Source organism: Lutra lutra, chromosome 9, assembly GCF_902655055.1.
Source record: "Lutra lutra chromosome 9, mLutLut1.2, whole genome shotgun sequence".
Taxonomy (NCBI): domain Eukaryota; kingdom Metazoa; phylum Chordata; class Mammalia; order Carnivora; family Mustelidae; genus Lutra; species Lutra lutra.
Window position 1 is genome coordinate 75,669,562 of NC_062286.1, and position 20,552 is coordinate 75,690,113.

General features: G+C 41.2%; 1 protein-coding gene and 1 pseudogene across 1 annotated transcript in view; one reads left to right on the plus strand and one right to left on the minus strand.

Moving 5' to 3' along the window:
- VWA3B (von Willebrand factor A domain containing 3B) overlaps window positions 1-20,552 on the minus strand; it is a 235,846-nt gene that overhangs the window by 210,952 nt on the left and 4,342 nt on the right. Inside the window, 3 exon segments of the mRNA XM_047746614.1 lie at window positions 3,446-3,605; window positions 5,559-5,809; window positions 9,007-9,101. Of these exon segments, the coding sequence (XP_047602570.1) occupies window positions 3,446-3,605; window positions 5,559-5,809; window positions 9,007-9,101 (506 nt within the window).
- Window positions 13,711-15,339, plus strand: LOC125109571 (adrenocortical dysplasia protein homolog; annotated as a pseudogene).

Sequence of the window (20,552 nt, forward strand, 5' to 3'; positions counted from 1 at the left end):
GGGAATGGATGCTTCCACCCTGACTGTCCTCTGTTGTGGCCTGTCAGAAGTCTCGGGCTGTCAAAACCTCAGTTCTGCAAGAATCAAAGTCAAATGAAAGTCACCCAGAACGGCAGTGAGAGGCCTAGCAAAATTCTGTCTTGTTCTTTATACAACTTTGACTGTTTCAACAGTTTTGACCAACTCCAGACCTTGGATCTGACTTCCAGATCTTTCCTGTACCTGTGGTAGCCATTTCCTTATTCAGCCCATTTTGATTTCTGATCCCCCCACCCCATGGTGGTAACTGCCCTTTTGATTCCAGCTCAGTTCTCCAATTCCTCCTAACACCCTCGACCACCAACAACTTTCTGGCCTACCAGGTTTCAGGGTCCCGGTCTCCAACCACTATCCCCATGGGAGTCATACAAGGCTTAGCAAATTCACCTGCCTGGTTCCATGCAGACTACCGCCTTTCCATTCAAAAAACCCAAATCTGTACCATAGCAAGGGGAATGGGAATTTCTTGGACCCACATCTAGTCCCAATTTCAAGAATATCAACAGTACTTCTTTCCCACTCCTTCAATCTTCAACAAACATTTACTGAGCCCTTGCCAGGCACCGCCATTTCTAGGGACACAAAGGTGAAAAGATCTGATGCCTGGCTAAACCACAGCCATGCCTGTGACTGGTATGGTCAGCCCTTCAGTTTACTGTCCAGTGGTGAAGGTTCCTTATGGAATCATAGGGGTCTGGCTCTAATTCACCCATTTACTCCCCCAGTGAAGAAGATACTTTTTTAAAGTAAACAAATGTATCCCTATCAGCCAGATAGAAGAGAGGCTGAGACACCAGAAAGAACTACACAGGTACCCTTTGGGCAGACAGCCTTCTGCCGAAAGCAGAAGGCAAGCCCCCTCAGTTAGCCTTCGTAGGCAGCTAGGAATCAGGGCTTTGGATAACCAGGCTTCTCTTTCCAAACAATCCCTCCCATCCTGGATCAGCAGGCCTTTCCAGGGCCTCCTGGCACAACATCCCTCCTCATTAAGGCCAGGGAAGCTACCAACATCCCAAAAATGCACACTGGGACAGAGAATAGTGCAGAGCAGAAAGCCTGGGCTAGACAGCATACCCTGGGCTCTGAGGACAAGGCCAGCCCCTTTAAAACGTCAGAAATTGCCTCAGTACCCCACTGCTGCCCTTCCCATGAGCTAGACCCTTTTGCACAGGAGCCAACAGAATACCTCATCCATCAATAGTGTTCTCCACGTGCTGCCATCAGAGCTGAGATTCAGGTAAACCCCACCTTGCCTGGCTCCTCTAGATTCGAAGGTTCACCCTCAGTCATCCCTGCATGTTTGGTCTTCTGGCCCAACTATGGGAACAAAGCCCAGTTCTGAAAGAGGCCAGTAGCCTCTGAGGATCTTCCTTTACCCTCACCAAATGCCATCAGTCAGCCCTCACTCTTCATGTGAATCAGATACAAAAGCCCAACTTCCATGTTAATCTTTGAACACAAAACAGCCACTCATTCTTCTCAGGACTCACTTATGGGAGATGCTAATCCAAAGCAGGTTATCATAAGTGGCAAAAGTCTGGGTATCTAGATTTACCATTCAAAAGTTTCTTAAGCCTTGTATCTTTTCTGGTTATAGAAAAAACCAGCTACATGAATCAATCTGAAACTCAGTGGGGTGGGTATGAGGCACAGAGCAGAGGGGCAGCCCATTAGGGGAACCCATTCCTCTGCCCACCCCCTGCACTTCACAAAACATGGGGCATAGCACTTTTATATAGGAGGCAGTTGTAGTTACTAGAAGGTTCCCATAGACCACATCCAGATATAAGCTCTAGGAGGAAGGATTCAGTGGTCTGAGTATGTTTTATATTTACCATACTCCAGAGTCTCTTCTCATGATTTTTTAAGTGGCATTTGATAATCAGTGCCTATTACTCTCTTTCTGGGTTCTTCCTCTTCTATAGGACTTGCTGGGCTGGGGATGAATCCAAGAAAGGAGAAGCACAAACCAAAGGAAAGTAAATAGAAAAATCAAAGGTCACTGGGAAATCTTCAAGTCATGAAAGGTCACCAGAGTCAGCTATGACCGAGGTAGTTAGGTGAACAAAGAAACAGAATACCCGTGTGTGTGTGCGTGTGAGTGTATGTGTACATGTACGTACATGCACTCACCCAAGAGCCTGTGTAATGTTCCATTTCTTGAACGCTTATTATAATGTCCGGACAATTGAAATTTTACAGATGTTAAAACAAACTTGAAAGGCCAAAGAACAAAGTAGCTTCTATTTTGTTCTTTAATGGGAACCATTTGTTCCTCTGGCTTCGAAAGGATAAACAATGCATTTCCAATTTTAAACCATCCTCCTCAGTATCAATAAACAGGCTGGTGACCTGTAAGAGCTACCCTTTCAAGGTGCCAGCACATGGCCTGCTTGCCCAAGAAAGGACTTAATGTAGCAGAGTAAAGCTCGAAAACTACAGAATCACAGGAGTCCAGAGCAGAAGAAGCAATTAAGTATTCATTCATATCAATGCGTAAGTAGTAGTTAAGTATCTGTATCCCAAAGGAAAGCAGATCTATCTCTACCTGGGAAGCCAAGGCTGGCCAAAGGACCCCACCTACCCAGAGCCCTTCCCCATAAGCCTGCCACTCCCTTCAAGTCATATCCTTAGAATCACTCACAAAAACACACACCCTTGTAGCTAAAAGGACATAAACCACCACCATTTCAGCACTTCTTCCAGGTAAAGCTTTATGTCCAAAAGGGCCTATCAAAAAGGCACATGTGAATGCATTAATATTCAAAAACAGATGATGCCTCTATATGGATATACTTCACCTTGGAAAGCACATAACGGATCCATTTGTGAAGAGGAGGAACTGGGAGAGATTCAGAATGTAGATGTGGGGAATCCCTATTTCCTCGACCTCAGGATTCCACAAAGAGTCTCCCAACCTCTCTCCCCCATAAGAGATGGATTGATTTAGCTAACTGTAAGGAGAACAAGGGCAGAATGAAAATATAAGAGACACACAACTGTGTTGAAATCCCTGTCCTGTCTCACTGCTCAGTGGCTGTGAGCTCAGTGGCTCTGCAGGCACTGCCTAAATGGGGGTGGACTCCGTGCCCTAATCACCCAGAGGGAGCCCCACCAGGCTCAGGGGGCAGGGTTAGGGGGTCTCATTTTGGTTGCTCCAACTCTGCCATCACCAAAGCTGCCATTTTGATCTCCACCTGGGGAGATCACCTATTTCTCAATTGGTTCCAAATTCAGAGGTGAGGAGGACTGAGACTTTCGGGGCTCTTCAATGCCAGTGATGTGGTCTCCGTGGGATGCTGCTGAAAGGCACCCAGGTCAGCTGAAAGGCAGTATGGGGGTACTGGGTGTGGAGAGAGAAAGTGGAAGCCACCGATGTGACCAGGATCACAGGGTGCACACTTACAGTTTGGTCATTCCCAGCTTCCAGCAGAGTGTCAAGGCAGCTAGCCTGGCTCACGGCCAGCTCAAAAGGCACTTTCTCAACCCAACTGATGGCAGCAGCTATGGACTGCTCTGTCACAGGAACAGCATTTTCCTGCCATTTCACAGGCCGCTGGGAAACCCTGAAAGGAATCACACGGGGTGTCACAGGGGTAGTGGGCAACCTAGCTGTCAGCCCTCAGTCTCAGAGGTGCGAGCAGCAAGCCACTTACCATCACCAGAGCTCAATGTAAGAAAACACAGTTCCTGGCCCTCTGAAAGTTACCAATACATCTGGCAAGCTATTTAAGAGTGGTCTCCAAAGCATCCTTACCTTCCATGAGCTGTACTGACTGGGAAAGACAATGAGTACAGGAGAATTAAACAATCTCAAAAGTGTAAACATTAACAGCCACCAATAAAATTACTGAGGGAATGATTTTCATAAACAGGCAGGTTTATATACAACTATCTTCCATTAAGAGTAAATTTATAAGGATTCACAGCATTAAGATTTGTAAATCAGCAGCAATTTTATTACTCTAAAATTTTATTTCTAATCTTTTAAGACACTGTTTTCATCGTTCCGAATTCCCATCAGTTACCCCTTCCAGATCAAAAACAGTATTGAGGGGCGCCTGGGTGGCTCAGTGGGTTAAAGCCTCTGCCTTCGGCTCAGGTCATGATCCCAGGGTCCTGGGATCGAGCCCCGCATCGGGCTCTCTGCTCAGCAGGGAACCTGCTTCCCTTCCTCTCTCTGCCTGCCTCTCTGCCTACTTGTGATCTCTGTCAAATAAATAAATAAAATCTTTAAAAAAAAAAAAAAAAACAGTATTGAGTTCGGCCAAACTTTAGTTTTTAAAGTTGTTTATTTTTTTTTTTTAAGATTTTATTTATTTATTTGTCAGAGAGAGAGGAGCGAGAGTGAGCACAGGCAGACAGAGTGGCAGGCAGAGGCAGAGGGAGAAGCAGGCTCCCTGCCAAGCAAGGGGCCTGATGTGGGACTCAATCCCAGGATACCGGGATCATGACCCGAGCTGAAGGCAGATGCTTACCCAACTGAGCCACCCAGGCGTCCCCAAACTTTAGTTTTTAAATCCTGCGAATGTTTGATCAAACCATGTAGTTGGGACTTAGAAATCAGTGATGGAATCCCCCAAGAAAGAAGAGTCATTTGAATCTATTTATCTCTGTGTTTATAGTTGAACAAATTATATAAGCAACATATGCATACATAATTATAAGAATTATATGGATCATGGACTAATGAACCAGCCTGAGCTGTCCCTCATAAACCGCCCTGAGACAGAGGCTGCCTCACACCTGTGTCACCTCTATGTGGCCCCTCTGGGTAGAAATCTGGCGGAGTGGCCTAAATGCTACAGCATAGATTTCCAAGAAAGCTAAAGCATTGCAGACTTAAGACTTGATTCCTTCAGTAATAGATCTGCAACAGAAATAGAAATCTGGGCCAGACACAATTAGGCAACATCCCCAAAGATGTCATCTGTTTAGCTGAAAATATTTTCTTCAAAAGAAAAACTCAAGTAGGCAGATGTCCCCTTCATCCAGATTTTTCCTGTCAGGGAGGTTCGGCCACTGTTCCATGTGAAAAGTTGGCCTTAGAGCCTAAATTCTCTTGAATCCAAGAATCCATAGTAACTGACTGTGAAGACTCTGAAATAGGGGAAATTCTATAAAGCTGGCCACCTGCTGTTCTATTAAGGGGGTCAACTTACAGGGAATCACAAGAAAAACAGAGATATCTGTGATAAGGCTGAATTCATTATTCAGGCTAAAATCTAAAAAGACCAAAGAGATTTCTGTGGTCTTAAGTATACATCCAGTGTAATTCCTATTCTCATATTTTGATCTTGCCATGCACTGAAGAAAAGTATGTTTCTAAATCTCTTCCAATTTGAAAACTAAGCAAAGCAGATACAAGTTTTCACTGTGGATCTTCTGCTGGAATTATACATTCTCGGAAATGACAAGATAATACCTCCTCCCTCCCCAAGGATGTGTTACTTAGCTTCAAATACATGAAAACTCCTTACGAAGTTTCACGGACATATCCCCTTCCAGTGGGAACTCACCGTATGATATTAAACTTGGCTATGTGAGCCACCTGCTCCTGGAGGACCATTGTTAAAGCATCTTGGCACAGATTAAGCTCCTCCTCCAGCATGCCGCCCAGATCCAACACTATGGTGATGCACTGTTCCAAGATGACGCCAAAAATCTGCCGGCTTCTGCTGGTGAGCCAGTCCATCCGCTGCTTGTAACTCTCCACAGCTTGTGTTAAATGTTCCACAAACTGATAGATCAGTTCTGATTTAGCTGTCAACTTAATGAAAATCAAAGTAGAAAAAAAGAAAAAAAAAAAAAGAAACAGGAACCAAAACACACCAACATACGTCATCTGAACTATCATGCAGCCAGGAACAACAGGGCCCACTGACTCATGGCCTCTGCCATCAAGAACTGAGCATTAATAACAATGTTGTAGATGATCCTCTAAACCCCACATAATCCATGAGGAATTGTTCCAATCTTTCAACTAAGAAACCCTTTGGATGATTCCCCACAGAAGAAATGATGATGATGTGATCTATTCAAAATATAGTAATCTTAAAGAAAAAAAAAGGTCTTTCTAAATAATATTTTATCTTTATAATTATGGAATTATCTTCACCAGCAAATGTCCAGGGGACATTTTAAGGAATTAGGTAGAAGAAAAGAACTTCCAAGGAATTAGGCAGAAGAAAAGAGAGATCAGCCAAGGCAGATGGGGGAAAAAATAAAGTCTCACTAAAGTTTTCCTAAGGACAGCATGCCAAAAATATTTCTGAAAATGCTTCTAGACATGCCAGCACATCTTCCTGGCTTCCTCTAAGGGATGCCACCCCCGTGACTCACCCTCCTGCTCCCAACCTGTGCCCTGTATCCTCTTGTCTCTCAGGCCAAGCTCCCCCGGACCTGGATCACTTCAGCACTCACAGCTGCCACCAGTACCTCTAGAGGCTGTCACTGAAAGGTGATAGAGGCTTGCAGGCAGTTTCTCATATACACAAATAAACCATCAGTCACACAGATCTAGCACAACTGTGCAGGGAGTAGGGAGGCAGGAGATATAGAAAAGGAATAAGAAAAAAAATGTGCCCTCTTCTGTGAAGAATCGAAGTTTGGAAGATCTGGTACTTATTTCTTACTTTAACAACCCTCAGAATACCCCCCTAAATACCTAAACTGTTAAGGAAAATGTGTTTTCTGAACACACCACGTAACTCCACATTTTCATGCCTTGGTTTGGGCCGTTCCCTCTGCCTTAAACTGCTTTCCTTCTCTATCCCCTGCCTCCCTTCAGCTTATTCCTCAAGCTCCGGCACCACCTCCTGTTGCTTGTCATGGCTGCTAAAGGCAAAATTTCTAAATCTCTTGCCAGTATCCACAGCACTTATTAAACTTTCTACAACAGTACAGAAACAAGTGTGGGACCAAGTCACAGGGGCTGTGGAGGTGGTCAGACGGCAAAGATGGATGTTTTCAATAGTTCTGTACTGATTTCCATGTAGTTCAGGTAAAAAATATATACAGCACACCAAACTCAAGATTCTATGGATATTATTGCTTAGAACCAGGCTAAGTTCAAAAAGTAATTCAAACTTTTTTTTTTTAAGATTTGAATTTTTAAGTCATTTCTATACCCAACATAGGGCTTGAACTTAGAATCCTGAGATGACGAGTCACATGTTCTACCAACTGACCCAACCAGGTACCCCTGAACTTTTTAAACATTAAGAAATAACAGAGGCACCTGGGTGGCTCAGTCATTAAATGTCTGCCTTTGGCTCAGGTCATGATCCCAGGGTCTTGGAATTGAGCCCTGCATCAGGCTCCCAGCTCAGTGGGAAGCCTGCTTCTCCCTCTCACACTCTCCCTGCTTGTGTTCCCTCTCTCGCTGTGTCTTTCTCTCTCTCTGTCAAATAAATAAATAAAATCTTAAAAAAAAAAAAGGGGGCGCCTGGGTGTCTCAGTGGGTTAAGCCTCTGCCTTCGGCTCAGGTCATGATCCCAGAGTCCTGGGATCGAGCCCCACATCGGGCTCTCTGCCCAGCAGGGAGCCTGCTTCTCCCTCTCTGCCTGCCTCTCTGCCTACTTCTGCCTACTTGTGATTTCTCTCTCTGTCAAATAAATAAATAAATCTTAAAAAAAAAAAAGAAGAAGAAGAAGAAGTAACAGTCCAGGAGGTACACAGACGTGCACTGACATGAAGAAATATCCATAAAGTGACGTGATGGGACAAGCGTCTCTGTGAGCTCCCTGTGGTGGGCCAGGGTGTGCACAAGGCCGGACACGTTACGGGGGTACATAAGTCACATGCTGCATTGCTGGAATGCAGGACTCCAGGAATAGGTGCCTTTTGCTCTGTCCACGACTACCTGCAAAAGTGGCCTTCTATTCCCAGTGCATTTGTCAGGTCAGCAGCTGCCCTAGCCTGTCTGCTAACCTCAGTCATACTACTCTTTCTTCCTTATTTTCAAGGCAAAACAAAGTACTGATATGCAAAGGTTTTTACTTTCTGGTCAACAGCTTCATGCACTCATCTAACAGGTCAAGTGCTTCCCTTCCCAGGTCCTAAGCTGTAACTTTCAGCACTCTCACGCTGTCACAAGAAAGCCTCCAGCCAGCCCTCCAGCCAAGACAGGAAACAACATGTGTTGGAGGGGATGTGGAGAAAGGGGAACCCTCTTGCACTGTTGGTGGGAATGCAAGTTGGTGCAGCCACTTTGGAGAACAGTGTGGAGATTCCTCAAGAAATTAAAAATAGAGCTTCCCTATGATCCTGCAATTGCACTACTGGGTATTTACCCCAAAGATACAGATGTAGTGAAAAGAAGGGCCATCTGTACCCCAATGTTTATAGCAGCAATGGCCATGGTCACCAAACTGTGGAAAGAACCAAGATGCTCTTCAACGGACGAATGGATAAGGAAGATGTGTTCCATATACACTATGGAGTATTATGCCTCCATCAGAAAGGATGAATACCCAACTTTTGTAGCAACATGGACGGGACTGGAAGAGATTATGCTGAGTGAAATAAGTCAAGCAGAGAGAGTCAACTATCATATGGTTTCACTGATTTGTGGAGCATAACAAATAGCATGGAGGACAAGGGGAGATGGAAAGGAGAAGGAAGTTGAGGGAAATTGGAAGGGGAGGTGAACCATGAGAGATTATGGACTCTGAAAAACAATCTGAGGGTTTTGAAGGTGCAGGGGGTGGGAGGTTGGGGGAACCAGGTGGTGGGTATTGGAGAGGGCACAGATTGCATGGAGCACTGGGTGTGGTGCAAAAACAATGAATACTGTTACACTGAAAATAAATTTTAAAAAATGAAAAAAAAAAAAGAAAGCCTCCAGCCCTGCTAAAGCCTTGCTCCACTGCATCGATAGGAAGCAGTGTGTGCCTCTCCACATAGACCATTCCCAGACCTAGAAGCATGTCATAGGGCCTATCCATCAAAAGAACTGTGACTTACGTTGTATACCCTGCCATCTTCGGGTCTGTAGAACTGTGGAAACAGGCCATCAGCATATCGGGAAGCCACAGGTCTCCCCAGAGAAGTCACATAATCTGCATTTTTATAAAGAAAAGTAGTCAAAATGATACGTCATCAACATTACTTATTTTTATTTCATAATTTTCTTCTCTGATACCATTTGAATTATATCTCCAGTGACAGCAAAAATCCATGATACTTGGTATTCTGTCCTAAATAATGAAATGTTTCTAGGTGTTATGATATAAACTAACTATTTATGAAATACATAATCCTTTAATGCATGAATGCATGGGGAGGAAAAACAAGGTTTGTTTCTTGGTCTTCCGGTTCTTTTGTCCATGATGATTAAGGCAAAGGTCAAAAAGGCAATACACAGTCTAAGCCTTAACAAATTAATAATTACATTAAATGTAAATGGCCTGAGTACAAGAATAAAAAGATAGTGATTGGCTTTCTCTGACTTACTTCACTTAACATTATACTCTCTAGTTCCATCATTGCAAATGGCAAGATTTCATCCTTTTTTATGGCTGAATGCCATATGATTTCACTCATATGAAGAATTTAAAAAACAAACGAGCAAAAAAAAAATCGGGGGGCAGGGAAGACTCTTAACCATAGAGAACAAACTGGTGATTATCAGAGGGTAGGTGGGTAGGGGAATGGGTGAAACAGGTGATGGGGATTAAGGAGTGAATTTGTCACGATGAACACCAGGTGATGTAAGGAATTGTCAAATCACTATATTGTACACCTAAAACTAATACAACACTGTACTGGAATTAAAATTAAAACTCAATAAATAAATTTAGAAAGAGAGAAAAAACTAGTGATTTGCAAAGAGGATTTAAAATAATGACCCATGGCACCTGGGTGGCTCAGGTGGTTGAGTGACTGCCTTTGGCTCAGATCATGATCCTAGAGTTCCAGGATCGAATCCCACATCAGGCTCCCTGCCCAGCAGGGAGTCTACTTCTCCCTCTCACCCTCCTCCCTCTCATGCTCTCTATCTCTCTCTCAAATAAATAAATAAAATATTTTAAAAATAAATAAATAAATAAGTATTGACCCAACAATAGGGTACTTCAAGAAACTTGCCTCGAACATGAAGACATATATAAGCTAAAAGCATAAGAATGAAAAAAGATGTCATTTAAGTGTGAAATAAAATGAAAGCAGATTGACTATATTAATATCAGAAAAGTAAACTAAAGAGCAAAGAATATTACTAGGGACAGAGCAGAACATTATATAAATTCAAGTGTCAACCCACCAGGAAGACATAGCAATCCTAAAAGTGTATCACCAAACAAAAGATTGCAAATATCTTAAGCAAAAACTGATGGGACTGAAAGGAAAAAAGACAAGCTCACAATTATAATTGGAGATTTCAATACTGCTCTCTCAACAGCTGACAGAATAGCTAAACAAAAAATCATCAAGAATACTCAACAACACCATCAACAAACAAGATTTAATTGACATTTATAGAAAAATATACACAACAACAGAAGAATACACATTCTTTTACAAGCACAGAATATATACCAAGACCAATCCTATCCATGGCTATTAAAAAAAAAATTTAAAAGAACTAAAACCAGAGTATGTTCTCTCTACAACGAAAACAAACTACAAATCAGTAACAAAAAGATAACAAGAAAATGTCTAAATTCTTGGAGACTAAATAACATGCTTCTGAAAAATCCATGGGTCAAAGACGAAGTACCACAGAAATTTTAAAAAATACTTTAAAGTGAATGAAAAAGATAATACAGCCTATAAAAAATGTGAAGAACACAGTTTAAGCACTGCCAAGAGGGAAATTTATAGCACTAAATGCTTATATAAGAAGAAATGAAAAGTCTCAAATCAATAATCTAAGTTCCCATATGAAAAAAGTAAAAAAATAGCAAAACAAATCCAAAGCAGAAGGAAATATATGATAAACACCAAAGCAGAAATCAGGAAAATTGAACACAGAAAAGCAATAAAGAAAACCAATTAAATAAAAAGCTGGTATGTTAATAAGATTAATAAAATTGACAAAAGAAAAGGAGAGAAGACATGAGTTACTGGTATCAGGAATAAAACAGAAAAAAAAAAAAAAAAGACCTCTCATACATCAAAAGAATAATGGAATACTATAATGAACTCCACACACATATAGTAGACAACTTAGATGAAACGAATGAATTCCACAAAAAAACACAAACTACCATAACATTCTTAATATGAAATAGAGCATACCTAATAAGGAAATGAATTTATAATTAAAAACTTCTCAAACAGAAATCCCCAGGCATAGAGAAGTTCTCTGGAGAACTCTACTAAACATATAAGAAATAATTAAAATTCTACATAGCATTTTCCAGAAAACAGAAGACAAGGGAACATTTCTCAACTCATTCTATGAAGCCAATATTACCCTGATACCAAAACCAGACTAAGGCAGTATTAAAAAAAAGAAAAAACCAATACCTTCATGATTACATATGCAAAAATGATTAGCTATATTGGCTCAATATCCAAAAACCAATCGATATAATCAACCAAATTAAAAGGCTAGGGAAGAAAAAAAATCACATGATCCTTTCAACTGACACAGAAAAATTCAATACCAATTCATGGTAAAAATTCTCAGCACATTAGGAATATGAGAGACCTTCCTCAACTTGATTTTTTTTAATTCTATAAAAAACTTACAGCTAATATTATACTTAGTGGTAAGAGATTGAAAGTTTCCCCAAAGATCTGATATGGGGTAAAGATGTCCACTCTCACTACAGCTGTTCAATATAGTACTGAAAGTTCTTGCCAGCACGTGGTAAGACAAGGAAATACAAGGCATACAGATCACAAAGGAAGAATGAAAACTTTCCCTATCTGGAGAAGACATGATGGTCTACTAGAAATCCCAAGAAATCAAGAACAACAAAAAATTCTTAGAACTAGTAAATGAGCTCAATAAGGTCAGAGGATAGAAGCTCAACCTAAAAAAATTAGCCATATTTCTATATACTAGCAATGAACATGTGGAAACCGAAATTAAAAACATAAAAGCATTAAGCAATTGCTTAGAAAAACAAAATACAAAACATGTGCAAGACTTGTATGTTGAAAATTACAACAGCAGATAAATCAGAGATGTAAATAGATGGAAAGTATTCAATATTTATGGATAGAAGGCTCAACATAGTAAATACGTCAATTCTACTTAAATTGATATACAGGTTTAATGCAATTTCAATCAAAATCCCAGCAATATTTTTGTAGACACAGACATGGTTATTCTAAAATTTATATGAAAAGAGAAAGAAACTATATCTAAAACAATTTTTTAAAAATATATATTTTTTTATTTATTTATTTGACAGAGAGAGATCACAAGTAGGCAGAGAGGCAGGCAGAGAGAGAGAGGAGGAGGAAGCAGGCTTCCTGTGGAGCAGAGACCCCAATGCGGGACTTGATCCTAGGACCCTGAGATCATGACCTGAGCCGAAGGTAGAAGCCTAACCCACTGAGCCACTCAGGTGCCCCATACCTAAAACAATTTTGAAAAAGATTAAAGTAGAGTAATCAGTCTGCCTATTTCAAGACATTACACAGTTACAGTAATCTAGACTATATGGTATTAGTAGAAACAGACACACACAGAAATAAAACAAAATAGAGAACCCAGAAATAGCCCCATACAAGTACAACCACCTAATTTTTAACAAAGATGCAAAAGCAATTCAAAACAAGGACAGTCTTTTATTATTTCATTTTTTAATTTTCATACAGCTGACATACAATGTTACATTTGTTTCAGGTACACAACATAGTGACTCAACTTCTCAAAGTTGCTCCCTGTAAGTGTAGCTATGTCACTAAACAACATGTCACTATACAACGCTACTTCAATATCATTGGCTATATTCCCTTTGCTATGCTTTTTATTCCTCTGACTTATTCATTCCATAACTGGAATCCTATGTCCTCCACTCCACCCCAACTCTGGCAACCAACATAGGTCCCCTGCATAGGTCTGACTCTGCTTTTTGTTTGCTTTCTCATTTGTTTTGTTTTTTAGATTCCACATGAATAAAATCACATAGTATTTATCCTTCTCAGCCTGATTTATCTTACTTATCATAACACCTTCTAGGTCTATCCTTATTGTTGCAAATGGTAAGATCTCATCCTTTTTATGGAGCCATAATAATCCATTGTATGTATATACCACATCTTCCTAATCCATTAGTCTAACTACCGACACTTAGGTTGCTTCTATATCTTGGCTATTATAAATAATGCTGTAATAAACATAGGCATGAATATCTTTTCAAGTTGGTGTTCTCCTTTTCTTTGAGAAAATACCCCATAGTGGAATTAGTGGATCATATGGTATTTCTATTTTAATTTTTTGAGGAACCTCTACACTATTTTCCACAGTGGCTGCATTCCCACCAAGTTTACATTCCCACCAAGGATTCCTTTTTCTGTACATCTTCACCAATACTTGTTATTTCTTGTATTTTTTATTTTTAGCCATCATGACAGGTATGAGGTGATATCTCATTTAGTTTTTTTATTTGCATTTCCCTGATGGTAAGTGATGTTAAGCAACTTTTCATGGGTCTGTTAGCCATCTGGATGTCTTCTTTGGAAAAATGTCTAGGGGAGGGATTTGGCCAATCCAAGGGGAGGGTGAGGGAAGTGATATTTATTGACTGTTGTCTGTGTATTATTATTTCCATTGGCCTTATAACGTTAGATGACGGCACGTTTTAGAAGAGGAAAAAGCGATAAATATTTGCTGAGCTTCGCGGGTTCACAAGGTGTTGAAGTGTTTTTGAGCCAACTCGCTTGACCACTCTTGACCGCAGCCTCAAGCCCCAGATCCCTCCCTCTCCATCCTTCCCAGTGGCATGGTAATCTCAACAAAAGGCCCAAACGCCAGGGTAAAACCAAGTAGGGGCTGCTGTGGAAATGGCAGGCTTGGGGAGTTTGGTCCCGCCGCCTTGGATTCGAGACCTGGTCCTGGGGTCAGATGCACTCTCAAGTTCACAGGCGGGGCAGCTGCTCTAGGTGTTACAGGAGGCCGAGGCTCCGGGCCGTCCCACGCCTCTGAACCCTCGGATGCCGCAGCGGGGCCCCTTGTGTCTGACGGGACCCACAGTGTCTGGTGCCTAGTGACGTAGGAGGCCCTGAACGCCTCGGACTGGGAGGAGAAAGAGTTCGGCTTCCGAGGGACAGAAGGCCGGCTGCTGCTGCTGCAGGACTGTGGGGTCCGCGTCCAAGTTGCCGAAGGTGGCGAGCCCGCAGAGTTCTACCTCCAGGTGGATCGCTTCAGCCTGCTGCCTGCAGAGCAGCGCCGGGAACTGGTGATTGGTTGCAACCAGGACCCTGATGTGCAGAAAAAGCTCTTTGACTGTCTAGAGGAGCACCTTTCAGAGTCCATCTCCCCCAGTGCAGGACTTTCACTGTCCCAACTTCTGGATGAAGTGCAAGAGGACCAGGAGCTTGGGGGGCGCTAATGCATCTGGCTGAGAGCTGTCTGATGCTGGCAGGTCCTTGCACCCCCCCTCACCCACCGAACTTCCTCCTGCCATAGGGCCACGGGAGAAGCTGTGTACACTGTCCTCAGCTCATGGCCGCACATCTCTGACAATGACCAGCGAGTTCTGAGCTCTCTGCGCCCAGGCCCTGAGCTGTCTCCACCAGACCCAGGTTTGCAGAACCTATCGCTGACCCTCATTTCTCCTTCCTCGCCTACTTCCTCAGGAACTCCAGCTTTATCCAGTCACGTGTCCTCGGAGGAAAGCGGCGCCAGCATCAGACTTCTGCCTTCCCTGCCCTTGGCTGCTTCAGACCCAGTGCAAAAGGGCAGCGCCCAAGCTGTACCAGCCATCTGTTCAGCCCCTGGCCCCTTGCCCCCTGGCTCCCCACACCCTAGCCATGTTCCCAGTTCCCCACTCCTGAGCTGAACCCAACTCTGTCACCCCTTGGCTATGTACCCCAGTCCACATCAGGCCATTGTGACTAGGGCCCAGAAACCTAGCCTGGAATTCAAGGAGCAAGGGTTGCCCCCCAAGAACTGGCAGTACTCTCCATGGACAAAAAGCACCCCGGGAGCCCTGGAGTCTAGCCCTGTTTGGGACCCTCCAAAGCGGCATCGTGATGGTTCTGTCTTCCAATATGGGTACGGGCCACCCTGTACCTCCCTCTGTGCCCAGGTCCAAGCCGCCAGGCTCCCTCCCCAGCTCGTGGCCTGGGCCCTTCTGATGGAACCACAGCCAGATTCTCAGCTAACCCAGGTGTGAGGGATCATGGGGGGAGGACATATGCACACAGATCCAGGCCTGAGATACACAAACACTGCTCCACGCTCTGCTCCTTTGAGTTTTTTAATAAAATAATCTCATGCAGCAGGAAAAAAAAAAAAAAAAAACTAGGTTGTTTGGGGTTTTTTTGTGTTGAGTTGCATAAGCTCTTTATATACTTCAGATATTAGGCCCTTATCAGGTATATTATTTGCAAATACCTTCTCCCATTAAGTGAATGTCTTTTTGTTGATGGTTTCCTTCACTGTGCAAAAACCTTTTGATTTTGATTTTAAATAAAGGTGCTGGAGCAACTGGATATCCACAGTCCAAAAATGAAACTTATAACGAAAGTAACTCAAACTGATCATGGGCTAAATACAAGATGTAAAACTATAAAACTTTCAGTAAAAATATAGAAGAAAGTCTTTGAGAATTAGTAAGCTCTATATTAAGAAAAAGATCAATAAATCAATAAAGTCACCAAAATTTAAAACTTTTGCTCTGAGAAACTCTCTTCAGAGAATGAAAAGATAAGCTACAGACTAGGAAAATATATCTGCAAGCCACATGTGTGACAAAGGACTCATATCTAGAATATATAATGAGCTCTCAAAACTCAACACTGAAAAAATTTAATTAGAAAATGATCAGAAGACATGAAGAAATATTCATTTTGCTAAAGATAATATAGAGCAAATAAGCACATGAAAAGATGTTCAACAAAACTAAATAATAGGGAAACAGACAAAACCACAACAAAGTATCGCTACACAACTATTAAAACAGCTAAAATTTATAAATGGTGACAATATTAAATGCTGGTGATGAAGTGGAGAAACTGTTTCTCTCTTATTATTACTGAAATGAATAATAGAGCTACCCTGGAAAAGTTTAGCAGTTTCTTAACAAGACAAAATAAAACTTAACAAAACAAAAAATAAACACACACTTACCATGTAGCAATTATATTCCTGGGCATTTATCCCAGAGAAATGAAAACTTATGGTCACACAAAAACCTGTAAACTGCTCATAGCAGATTTATTTGTAATGGCCCCAAACTGGAAACTACCCTTTAGTGGTAACTGGCTAAACAAACAGTGGTACATCCATATTCTGGAATACTACAGCAATATAAAGAAAGAAACCATTGCTAGATGCAACAACTTGGATGAACCTCAAAGAAATAATGCCAAATGAAAAAATGCCAATCTCAAAAGGTCACATACTACATGATTCCATTTATATAAACATTCTCTACATAAGAAAATCAGAGATAGAGAACAGACTTGTGATTGCTAGGAGTTAAGGATATTGGTGGGTAGGGTGTCTGTACAACTATAATGGGGTAGCACAAGGGAGATCTTTGTGATGATAAATAGTACATCTTGACTGTGGTGATGATTACACAAATCTACATAAGTGGAAAATTACGCAGAATTATTTACATACAGTGAATCAATGTCAAATTCCTGAATTTGATATTATACTATAACTTTATAAGATGTAACCATCAGGAGAAACTCACTGAAGGGTACTTGGGATCTGTCTATATTATCTTTGTAACTTCCTGTAAAGCTATCATGATTTCAGGACAAAAAGTATCAACCAGGGGGTGCCTGGGTAGCTCAGTGGGTTAAGCCGCTGCCTTCGGCTCAGGTCATGATTCCAGGGTCCTGGGATCTAGTCCCCCCACCGTCGGGCTCTCTGCTCAGCAGGGAGCCTGCTTCCCTCTCACTCTCTCTCCCTGCCTCTTCACCTACTTGTCATCTCTCTCTATCAAATAAATAAAATAAAATCTTTAAAAAAAAAAAAAGACAGACTATGAGAATGGATTAAAGAGGAACTTCTCAAAGAGATACTACAGATAGTTTGAAAGTAAAAGACTGAAAACATATATGCTACATGCAAATACAGCAAAAGAAAGCTGAAGGAGTTTTATCAATATCAAAGTAAATGTCAAATAACTACTATATGAGATAGAGATGGACACTGAAAAATTATTAAAATTTGTCAATTCATCAGAAAGATATGACAATCCCAAATGTGTATGTATTTAAAGTTTCAAACTACATGAATAAAACTGATAGAACTAAAGGGAGAAATGGACAAAGCCACTAGGCAAAAAAATCTCTAAAGACACTGCACATCTATAATAGAATAAAACCAACCATCTTGACTAATGAACATTTATAAATACTATCTAACAACTGCAGATTACACATTCTTTTCAAGTGTGCATGAAATGTGCACCAAGATACATGCTGGGACATAACACAAATCTCAGCACATTTCAAAAGATGAAAGTGTTATAGGCTATGTTTTCTGACATAAACGGTAGTAAATTAGATAACAAGGATTCTTTTAAAATCCTAAAATATTTACAAATTAAACATTTCAAAAATGAATCGAGGGAAAAAGTCACAAGAGAAAAAAAATATTCTGAATTCAATAACAATGAAAGTATTACCTATCAAGATTTGGATTCAGCTAAACTAATGCTTAGAGGAATTTTAAATGTCTACATGAGAAGAGAAGAAAGGCTTAAAAATCAATTATCTAAGTTTCCACCTTAAGCTAGAAAAAGAAATGCAAATTAAACTCAAAGTAAGTTGAAGAAAATAAATAATAAAGTTCAAAGCAGTTAGCAATGAAATAGAAAACAAAGAACAGGGAAAAACAAAAAAACCAACAAACCCAAAATCTGATTCTTTGAAGAGTTATGATATACCCTGAACAAGACTTATCAAGAAAGACGTGAAGAAAAAAACACAAATTATATCTGAAATGAAAGAAGGAACACCTTTAGATTCTACAGGCATTAAAAAAATGTTAAGGGAATATTACGAAACATGTTTTGTCAATATGTTAGAAAACACTGATAAAATGACAAATTCCTTGAAAAACACAACTTTTCAAAATTGGCATGATGAAACAGAAGATCTCTATGCTGATTACAGAACAGAATTTCTCATCAAACTTTTCCTACAAACAAAACTCCAGGCTCAGATAAGTTTCACTGGTGTATTCCATCAAACATTTTATTTATTTATTTATTTTTTAAGATTTTATTTATTTATTTGACAGACAGAGATCACAACTAGGCAGAGAGGCACGCAGAGAGAGAGGAGGAAGCAGGCTCCCCGCTGAGCAGAGAGCCCGATGCCGGGGCTCGATCCCAGGACCCTGAGATCATGACCTGAGCCGAAGGCAGAGGCTTTAACCCACTGAGCCACCCAGGCGCCCCTCCATCAAACATTTAAAGAAGAAATAGTACCACCCGTATAAAAGCACCATCAGAACATCCAGGAGTTAAAAATAGAGCTACCTTATGACCCAGCAATTGCACTATTGGGTATTTAGCCCAAAGATACAGATGTAGTGAAAAGAAGGGGCACATGCACCCCAATGTTCATAGCAGCAATGCCCACAATAGCCAAACTGTGGAAGGAGCCAAGATGCCCTTCGACAGATGATGTGGTCCATATAAACAATGGAATACTACTCAGGCATCAGAAAGCATGAATATCTACCATTTGCATTGACATGGATGGAACTGGAGGGGATTATGCTAAGTGAAATAAGTCAAGCAGAGAAAGACAATTATCATATGGTTTCACTCATATGTGGAACATAAGGAATAGCACAGAGGACAATCGGGGAAGGAAGGAAAAACTGAAGGAGGGGAAATCAGAGGGGGAGACAAACCATGAGAGACTGTGGACTCTGGGAAACTGAGGGTTTTAGAGGGGAGAAGGGTAGGGAGATGGGGTAAGCTGGTGATGGGTATTAAGGAGGGCACGTGTTGTAATGAGTATTGGGTGTTATACATAAATAAGGAACCACTGAACACTACATTAAAAAAGAAGAAGAACATACAGGAGGAGGGGATACTTTCAAATCATTTTATGAGGCCAGCATAATCCTGATAATCCTGATGCCAAAGCCTAGCAAGGGCATTAAAAGAAAATAAAATCATAGAGCAGTATCTTCCATGACCTTAGATTGAAAAATCCTTGACAAAATATAAAGAACTGCTATTTTTGCTAATATTAATGACTGAATTATAGTTAATTGAAATACAAGATTAAACTGCTTTATTTCCAGGGCACCTGGGCTAAATGAGTTAAGCCTCTGCCTTCAGCTCAGGTCATGATCTCAGGGTCCTGGGATCAAGCACCGCATTGGGCTCTCTGCTCAGCAGGGAGTCAGCTTCCCTCTCTCTCTGCCTGCCTCTCTGTCTACTTGTGATTTCTGTCAGTCAAATAGATAAATAAAATCTTTAAAAAAAAAAACTGCTTTGTTTCCTTACAGAGGAATCCCACAGACCCTGCATTTAGAAGAGGGCTGTATCACCCCTTGTGGAAGGATAAATGGGAACACACAGCCTGAGCTCTGAAAAGCAAGGCCTTGCATTAAAATGGGCCCCCTTCCCCTAGGCCTTCCTTATCACCAGTCTGGAACAAAGCTGCCAAGGGAACTGGTGAAAATCTCAGAAACACAGTATTACTGGCCACTCAATAAATACGTGCTTAATTCATTAATTAATTGGCTAATCCAGAATTAGTAAAATCCAAGTAATGGCAACTGCCCTTATTGAAGGAGTGCTCCTCAAGTGGGGTATTACTGCCATGCTGGACAGGGCACTCTGGGAAGGCTCACACTTCCTAAGACATTCTGTATCCCTGGTCCCCAGGCCCTATATTTCAGGAGCAACTCAACTCAGTATGTCATCAGAAAATAAATATAAACAAAAACAAAACATACCCTCACCCATTTCCATACTCCCTGTTGGACGGCGGCGCTACTGGGAGTTCAGGACTGAATATCGAAGCAACGTGTTCAGAAAAACTAGCCTGTCACATAAGACAGCCCACAACAGTAAAATAGCACACTCTCCCTGAAACCACACATAGCTATTGTCTTAATCAACAACCTGCTAAAGGGGTTCACACATCCCAAGAGATAAAGAAGATATCTGCTGAAATACATACAACTTCTATTTCTTTTTTATTTCATCTTTAAAAAGGACTAAGAATGAAATTAGCAATATTTAGGCAATGAAAATAAGCAATGTTTAGTAAGTGGACTGACAATCATATACCTATGTAACAAACACATATTGGGGGTCCATGCACGTTTTTTATGGATAAGGATGTGAGATCAAAACAAGATCAGAGGCCTGTGGTTTGGGGGGGAACTTCAGAACTGA